The sequence below is a fragment of the Echinops telfairi genome, unplaced genomic scaffold, assembly GCF_000313985.2.
Source record: "Echinops telfairi isolate 266 unplaced genomic scaffold, ASM31398v2 ScPeMD7_1713;HRSCAF=2227, whole genome shotgun sequence".
Classification (NCBI taxonomy): Eukaryota; Metazoa; Chordata; class Mammalia; order Afrosoricida; family Tenrecidae; genus Echinops; species Echinops telfairi.
Window position 1 is genome coordinate 19,796,144 of NW_022105611.1, and position 9,165 is coordinate 19,805,308.

The following is a 9,165-nucleotide window of genomic DNA, read 5'->3' on the forward strand; positions in this document are numbered from 1 at the left end:
GACTGGCTGCTCTAATTGGGGTCATTGTCCTCAAGGCCTGGTGGGCCAGGATGTGTTCCACTCTCTCCTCCTCCACGTTCATCTGCTCCCATGTGCTCCATTCAGATATGTCCCTCTCCCAGAGCTGCAGATTCAGTGCCATCATCTGAAATAAATTCTTCTGGGGGGAGGGGAGTGATTCTTAATATTTGTAAAGCCACTACTATCAGTCTTATTTGTCTATACAGTAGAACTGGGAACAACCCGACCACCACCTTCTACGTTCCTATGTACATGCTGATAGAGGAAATGGCACAACTGTGTAGTCTGGCACCACTGCAAATCACTGCGCCCCAACTCCACACAGTCTGACATCAACTTCTGCCCTTTCCATTGCTTATAGGAGCCAGGTCCCATGTCACCTGTCCTGCCATCAAAGCCACCCTTCACATCCTGATTGATAGGAGAAAATCAGAACAGAACGTCAAATTCTTACAAAATCCAACTTACTGCGTCAGCTGAAACTAATACAACCCAGTGAAAGTACACTTCAAAAGCATGAATTTTATGGTGTATATTTTCTCTCAATAGCGCTATTTAAAAAATAACACAATAAAATCTGGAAAGGGAAAAAATGAGGAGCTGATACCAAAGGCTTAAGTGGAGACCAAATATTTTGAGAATGATGAGGGCAAATTTCCTCAAAAGCCGATTCTCATGCTTCAAGCTTTGTTTCTCAAGGAAACAGATTATACAGAGACTTCAAAGTTGTCTGAAATCCAAAATGATCAGTAAAACAAACCTTTTTCGGTGAATTTAGAAAGAAGGTTGCAGTTTTTTGTTTTGTTTTTTTACTGGGGGCTCGTACAAGTCTTTTTACAATCCATCCATCCATCCATTGTGTCAAGCACATTTGTACATTGGTTGCCATCATCGTTCTCAAAACATTTGCTTTCTACTTGAGCCCTTGGTATCAGCTCATTTTTCCCCTCCCTCCCTCCCTGTTGTTGTTTTTTTTAAGTGCAGCATTTCCCCAAACTTTAATCATATCCTTTTCTCTTTGGGTTTAATAACTTTATTATTTATTATTATTATCTAAGGAGATTTTTTCTTAAGTCTCCCTTATAGGCAGTCATCTTTACTCCCAGATTCTAGTTGACCTTGGAACGATCTTCTACTGGCAGAGCATTCCTTCGGCCTCCTTACTTTCCCCAAACCATCCTTCATTATGTCTCAGTCTGTGCCTTCTCTGTTCTTTTCAAAACAGCAGTCCCTCAGGGCTTGTTTCTCTCATTCCACATGCTTCCTGGGCAATTTCATCTACTTCCAAAGTTAAGGAAATGCTTTTATGTTGCCTAATGGGAAGCACCTCCTGCATTTTGACAAGCACAGAAATCCAGTGGAACCTAAATGATCCATGTCCCCTCCCACAGACGTGCTGCTTTTCTTTTATTCCAGTGAACGGCACTACCATCGGCTAGTCCCACGTGCCAGGGGCCTTGGAGATACCTAAGACTCTTCCTTTCCCCACCACACTCATTCACCAAGTTTACAAATTATTACCGTATGAAATCGAAACCAAACCCATTGTCCTTGCGATTCTAACTCACAGTGGCCCTAGAGGACAGAGGAGAATTGTCCATTAACTTTCCGAGACTGTCCATCTTTTTTGTTTGTTTGTCTGCGTTTTACTGTCTTTGTTTATTTTATTTTTTAATCATTTTATTAGGGGCTCATACAACTCTTATCACAATCCATACACACATCAATTGTGTAAAGCGCATTTGTATATTCATTGCCCTCATCGTTCTCAATACATTTCCTCTCCACTTAATCCCTCCGCATTAGGTCCTCTGGACTGTCCATCTTTATGGAAGCAGACAGCCTCATCTTTCCCCCACAGAGCAGCTGGTTAAACAGCCAGCCTTTAAGTTAGCAGCCTAAGGCTTCCTCCATTTTACCACCACGACTCATCTCTCTTACATCCACTTTCTATCCCTATTGCCTCTCCCTTGGTTTAGTTCTCATCATCTCTCACCCACGTTACTTGCAATGACCCTCCAACTACAGCTAATATCTCTGCTTCCAGTTCATCATCTGTACCTGGGGCCAGAGCAACTTTGAAAGCATAAAGCCTGTGATGCTGAATCCTTACACTGAAAATTTTCAATGGTTTCCTATTGCTAATCAGATGAAATTCAAACTTACAACATGACAAATAAGGCTCTTAATGATCTGACCTCTTTCCATCTCTCTCTAATCTTATCTTTTGTTTGGTCTCATCCATACCCTATGCTAGGGTCACTCTAGAGTGCTTGCAGTTCCCCAAAGCTTGTTTTAAGCTCATTTCCCTACTGACTAGAGTCACAAGAGACTAACCCACTTACTTTGGGGGGATTTGAGGGGGAGGGGTATAATATACTTTACTGATGGTACATAGCTAGCAAGGTGGGCTTTCTAAGCCCCTCCCCTTCTTCAGAGGGTCTGGATGTAAACTCTCAATGAGAGATTCCCAGCATGTTGGGGTGGATCAAGTTGAGGCAAAGACGTCTCAGCAGGTGATGGCATCTATCTTCCTTTTGTGATGTTGCTGGTGGTCCGGGGGAGCTCTTACTCCTTGGAGGCCATGTGGACCCCAAGGTCCCCCACTCTGTTGCTGTAGCCAAATTCACTGTCATTCCAAGAAATGAGCTTGACAAAGTGGTCGCTGAGGGCAATGCCAGCCCCAGCATCAAAGGTGGAAGAGTGGGTGTCACTGTTGGAAGTCACAGGAGACAACCTGGTCCTCAATGTAGCCCACGATACCCTTTAGGGGACCATCAGACACCTGCTTCACCACCTGATTGATGTGATCGTACTTGACAGCTTTCTCCAGAAGGCAGGTGAGATCCACGACAGACACACTGGAGGTGGGAACACGGAAGGCCATGCCAGTGAGTTTCCCATTTAGCTCTGGGATAACCTTGCCCATGGCCTTGGCAGCACCAGTAGATTGGGGATGATGTTCTGGGCAGCCTCATGGCTGTCGTGCCAGAGTTTCCCAGAGGGGTCATCCATAGTCTTCTGATGTGATGGCGTAGATAGTGGTCATGAGTTCCTTCCACAATGCCAAAGTTGTCATGGATGACCTAGGCCTGGGGGACCAAGCAGTTGGTGGTGCAGAAGCCTTGGTGACAAGCTTAAGGGAGTTAAAATTTTCCTGATTCACACCCATCACAAACATGGGGGGATCAGTAGAAGGGACAGAGATGATCATCTTTTTGATACCCCTCTTCAAGAAAGCCCCAGCCTGATATGGTTGTGAGGGCACCATATCAGGACTCTCTGACATACTTAACACCAGCTTCACCTCACTTAATGTTGGTGGGATCTCACTCCTGGAAAAGAACGACGGTCTTGCCATTGATGATAAGCTTCTTGTTCTCAGCCTTGATGGTGCCACTGAACTTGTCATAGGTGGAATCATATTGGAATGTGTAGACCATATCGTTTAGGCCAATGAGAGGTCATTGGTGGTAACAATTTGGCCAATCCATTTACTCTGGCCTTCACCACCATGTTTGCAGGATGGACCTGGGACTGTACAAGATGCAGCTGCAGAGCAGGAGCAGAGAGCCTACTTAACCCACCTATTTTCATGTGAACCAGCATAATCCTTCATTTCTCTCCTATCAGTCTAATTTGCACTCTATTTCTTGTCTGAATAGAGTTAAGTTTGCAATGTTTGCTGCATACTTTTATCAGAGGATTGTTGACAGTTTATTGCACTTATATATTTACACATCAATCTCCCTTTTCGATGCTGTAATTTGCTAGTGAGTAGATATTATCTTTTGCCCTTGTGTCCCTAGACACCTAATAGGTGCTTACAAAATGTTGAAAATGATTAATCAGCAGCTTAAAAATGAGTAGGCTTAGATCAGAAAGGAGGATTTGTGGAAGAACTAACAAGCAAACTGAAGTAGAATACATTTTACAGGCCACCTAGAGCAACCCTGAAGAGCTAAGGCAAGGTGAAGTGATTTAAGGTTTTTTACTCTGATGCCTAGAATAATGGTGGTGATTTAAGAAATGAGAAAATTAAGAAAGTGAATCCATTTGACAACAGAAAATCTGGAATTAGATTTGGACTTGTTAAACTCAAGAGGACAGGAAGACCTTCCAGCTAGCCACTTGCTTAACATTTGCTTGCCCTTGAAGAAGGAGACCAGTATTAGGCAATGGGCTACTAAGCACAAAGTTGGCGATTCAAATCCACCAGGTGCTCCAGAGGAGAAAGGCGAGGCTGTGTGCTCTTGTAAAGATTTACAGTCTCAGAAACTCTATATAGGATCACTCTGAGTTAGAATTGACTTAATGGCAGTGGATTTGGGTTTGAACTTAACACGGTCGTGGTTGAAACTATAGATCTAAGAATCATAGGAAGATCTGAATCACACAGAACTGAAGCTGTACAACAATTTCAAACACAAGAGTGAAAGGACAATTAAAATGCATTGGCAATGTTTTCAAGAATAAGTCTGTGGCTACCAAATGGAAAAACCAATCTGAAGGCCTTTCCGTGGAAAAGAGGAGTGGGGGTGTTATCAATCTAGCAGACTGGTTAATTGTATTTGGGGTCTCTGAGCATTGTGCAAGGGGGCTGGGTCAAGAGAATTTAGGAAGCTCTATTCTAGGAGTATTAAATTTATTTATTGTTTAATAAAAACCCAAAACTCATAGCCATCAAGTTGATGACTCATAGTGACCCTATAGGACAGGGTAGAACTGCCCCCTTTTTATCTGAGTAGAAAGCCCAGTCTTTCTCCCAAGAGGTGGATGGTGATTTTGAACTACTGATCTTGAGGTAAGTAGCCCAACATGTAACCCACTATGCCACCAAGTCTCCCTCCTCTTTAAAGGAAAGGCATAAAGATTTATCAACATTACCTGGGGGATGACAGCTCAGCCAGGCCTCCCCTTCATCTTTCCTATGAAGAGAGACAAAAGCCTAATTAGGCTCACCCAATGTTGAAATGGATGCCGCTTACACAATGAGAGAAAGGTCCTATCATCTCCAGTTTAGCCACAATATTCGACACAACTAAATCCAACCTCTCATGCAGGTATTGGTTGTTTTAAGGCAGTTAAACTTCATTTGTTAAAGAAATATTTGTAGATTAAGTATCTAATGAATGGTTATTTACTGGCTAAATGAATGTTTAAATACTTTCAATGATAGGGAGTTAACTGTTAATTGCTTAACAGCTTTGAAAATCAAAGTTATTTTCTATTTCACGATTTACTGTGTAAGTCTTGCTCTGTGTTAGGTAGTTTGCAAATAGCATTTTAAATCTTCATGAGACACCTTTTATTATCCCCATGTTAAAGACAGAAAACTAAAGTTCAAAGAGAAGTGACTTGCCCAAGGTTCTCTAACTATGAAGTAGAAATTGGAACCTGGTGTTAGTACATAATAAAGTCTGTGTACTTTTTTTCCCTGTGTACTTTCAACCTCCACACAGGCTTCTCACATGCTTTAGGGTACACGTTTTCAATCATTAAAATCTTGATCTCTTCACTCCAAGACTATACAGTACCCTGGAAAGGGCCTAGGCTTTAAGAGCAATCTAGGTCGAGAACAAGTTTCTATCGCTTATTAGCTATATGTTCTTGGGCAAACTACTTCCTGATTCTGATCCTACATTCACTTATGGCCTTGTGGTGGCACTCAATAAATGTTAATGTTCTTTATCATTTATCACACAATCTGTGTTGCAGTTTAAGTACTCTGTAAATTTTTGCCCCTCTATTAAAGTATCTAGGGCAGTGGTTCTCAACTTTCCAAAGGCCACGAACCTTTAATACAGTTCCTCATGTTGTGGTGACCCACCCAACCCCAGCAACCATAAAATTGTTTTCCAAAAAACACACAAACAACAAAAAAAATTGTTTTCATTGCTACTTCATAACTATAATTTTGCTACTGTTATGAATCAGGCGACCCCTATGAAAGGGTTGTTCAACCCCCAAAGGGGTCATGACCCACAGGTTGAGAACCACTGACCTAGGGTGAAAGACTGGTCTTTCTCCTCCTACAGAGAGTTAGTTTTGGAAACCAACAGGGGCCGTTCTACCCAATCCTATAGGGTCACTAAAAGTCAGCATGGACTCGATGGCAGTGAGTTTTGAGTAAGTATATATTTTCTGAATGCGGGATGCTATGTTTCATTCATCTTTATGAGTTTCAATTAGAAAAACTGTTAGTAGTAATAGTCCCTGTAGAAGTACATCATGTTTGGCAGAGGGTCATTGAAAAACAGGTATACCCTAAATGAAATGGATTGACACGTTGAGAACCAAGATCTCAAACAAGCTAACAATTATGAAGATGGCACAAGGGGGGCTAATGGTGCTGTTTGTTACCAACTTGATTATAGCACCCAACAGCAAACACAAAAGCAGTAATAGTTGTCATATTGCACTACTATAACTGACACACTGTAGACCATACATATTAAATGACTGAAATGGCATGATGTGTACTACCAATTACACAGCTTGTGACAACAGTTGCCATTTATTTCACTACATTAATCATTCCAATGCCTAGAATGGCGTAGAAGATGATCAATAACTTTATATTAAAGAAATGGTTTGCTCTGTATTCTCAATTACATCATCAGTTTCTTCAAGCCAAAAAACACCTCTTATATTCAGAATACACTTGTGAACTCAACGGAGCATTGCTTCCTGAAGATAACTGTCCAATATGCCTTAATATAGGGTCAGGTGCTGAGAAGGATACAAAGATTTTTAACATCTTCACTCAAGTACCATATAGTGGTGGGTACTGGGATTTTAACAAATAATTGATGACCGATGTTTGCTCAGTGACGATTGAGTCAAGAGTCATCCTGCCTCCCAGCTTTCCTTTTCCCAACACAGTGAACTAAATCCTGATGCTGGGGTCACGCGGCGATTATCTTTTCTCTGGGTCTCTGCATCGAGAATAAAGCACGATGACCGTGTGGCTCTGAGACTTGTCTTTCGAGACTAGTGCCCTACAATTCTCCAGCAATTGATGAGTAACCGCCATGGAGATCCTGGATCCGGGCTGGGTCTCTTGATGAAAAGGCAACACTCGCTCCCCCCCTGCTCCTCCCGCACTCGGGGCCTGCATTCACCTGAGTGCTTGCGCCCAGTCACTCTGAATCCTCAAAGGCACCGCCATCTTGACCCCGCCTCCAGTGGCCCGCCACTTCCGCCTACCCCCTCACCCCCGGAAGTGAATTCCCAAAGGCGTGGTACCAAGGGTAGTAGGCGGGTCCAACTGAGAAGTGTCCAATCAAAGTGTGGCGCTCCACCCTCCATCCACGGCCGCTTCCGGAGAGCACGTCTCGAAGACGGCCGCTTGCCCTTCGAGCAGTCGCTACGAAGCCGAAGCCGCTGAGCAAAAGTCCATATTCGGGTTGTTTTTTCCCCGCCTGTCGGGTGAGCGCTGCAAGCCCCGTGCTTGCGTGGGTAGGCGGGGCGAAGCGGGTGGGGAGTGGCGGGGTTAGAGTGGGGTGCGTTCGGCGGCTGCGCGTGCGCATGCGTTCTCGACGGTGGACGGCAAGCGTCAGGTGACCCGCACTGAGGGGTTTAACTTCTTCCACGCCTTTCGACTTCAGGCCGGGTTCTATGAACCAGCTGCCGAGCCCCTTCCTCAGTTTATTCCTAGGGAGTTTGTAGCCGGGATTTGGTGGGGAAAGAACACTAGCTTTTACAGAGTCCCCGTTGTAGCCCATCCCCTTTTCATTCCTGATCACATTGCTGCTGTTCTTAGCTGCCGTTGAGTTGACCTGACTCCGGGAGACCCTGTGCACAGGAAGATCAGACCTTTGTCATCACAGGGTTCTCATTCGCTGCTTCTGGGACGCAGATCGCCTGGCCATTCTTCCTGGGCACTCCGCTGTAACTTGTGCCACGTCATCATAACAGGCGAGACCACTGACATATAAATGGTGGCTGCATTTGTAATCACAGGGTCTCCTGCACGAATGGTGAGAATACGACCCCTGAACCATGCTTGTCCCGTTCTCATATTAATCCTCACTTTAATACTAGGAGTTAAATGAAGAAACTAAAAAGATTGTATTGTTTGGTCGAAGGTGCTTTCTCCCATGCCTGCTGTAAGAGTTCACCTTTTGCCTTTAAAGAGCTAACAATATATTTAGGAAGCATGAACTTACAAGGAAGGATCCTTTATTAGGCTCTGAAAGTGCAAGCCTCCTTACATGCATTATCCCATTTCCACGCAGCAGCCCTAGGAGGTGGACTTGCCCAAGGTCACAGTGAGTCACTGATGGCTAAATTTCCAACCCAAGTCTCTTTTTTAAAGGCCATTCCTGGCTCCCCCTCCACAAAGGCTGGGACTGCCTCTGTCATGCCTATATCCTTAACTAACACTCAGTGACCATTTGTTGAGTGAATGAGATACACAGGAAAGGCATTAATTGCTTTAGTTCCTTTAAACCAGCCTTTCATGTGAAATTTGTGCCAAGGCTAAAGTTATACCTCTTCAAAACTACCTTCTGCGTGCTCTGAGGCAAATGATTTTGGGAAGACCAAACCAAACTGAATCAGACTGACCCCCTGTGAGTTTCTAATACTGTAACTGTTTATGGGAGAAGAAAGCCCAGTTTATCTTCCTGGGAGCTGCTGGTGGTTTTGAAGTGCTGACCCTGACGATCGCAGCCCAACTCATAACCACTTCCCTCCCAGGGAAGACACTGGGCATAAAGGAACTAGTACATCTAAAGCTACTGGCATCCATGAAATAATTAAATACAAAAAAATTGGTCAAGTACTCCTCAGAGTTTTGTAGTTTTAATAAAACATTTTCACTATCCAATAGACTCATTTCTTGTTCTGTCCCAAACACCGTATCGCACTTGGTCACTCACTGCTGTCAAGTCAATCCTGACTCGTTGGCGGCACTGTGGGTCACTCTTCTTTTTTGACTTTTTTTTTTATAATCATTTTATTGGGGGCTCGTACAATTCTTATCACAATCCATCCATACATCCATTGTGCCAAGCACATATGTACATTTGTTGCCTTCTACTTTAGCCCTTAATATCAGTTGCTCATGTTCCCCCTCCCTCCCCACTCCTTCATGAGCCCTTCATAATTCATAAATTATTATAGTTTTGTCATAAGTTA

General features: G+C 43.6%; 2 protein-coding genes across 4 annotated transcripts in view; one reads left to right on the forward strand and one right to left on the reverse strand.

Moving 5' to 3' along the window:
- PAAF1 (proteasomal ATPase associated factor 1) overlaps nt 1-7,213 on the reverse strand; it is a 45,132-nt gene extending 37,919 nt beyond the window's left edge. The window contains exons 1-2 of the mRNA XM_004708816.3: nt 7,146-7,213; nt 4,909-4,949 (exon numbers count right to left, since the gene is read on the reverse strand). Coding sequence (XP_004708873.1) covers nt 4,909-4,949; nt 7,146-7,192 — 88 coding nt within the window. The 5' untranslated portion in view covers nt 7,193-7,213. The remainder of the gene's footprint in view (nt 1-4,908; nt 4,950-7,145) is intronic.
- A 131-nt stretch (nt 7,214-7,344) lies between these two features.
- Nucleotides 7,345-9,165, forward strand: part of LOC101662356 (cytochrome c oxidase assembly factor 4 homolog, mitochondrial) — a 5,442-nt gene continuing 3,621 nt past the window's right edge. Inside the window, exons 1-2 of one of the 3 annotated variants that reach the window (XM_045293123.1) lie at nt 7,405-7,452; nt 7,787-8,003. The gene's annotated coding sequence lies outside the window, so the exon portion shown is untranslated. Of the gene's footprint in view, nt 7,453-7,786; nt 8,004-9,165 lie in introns of all 3 variants that reach the window. The other 2 variants (XM_045293125.1, XM_045293124.1) reach the window with 2 other exon arrangements.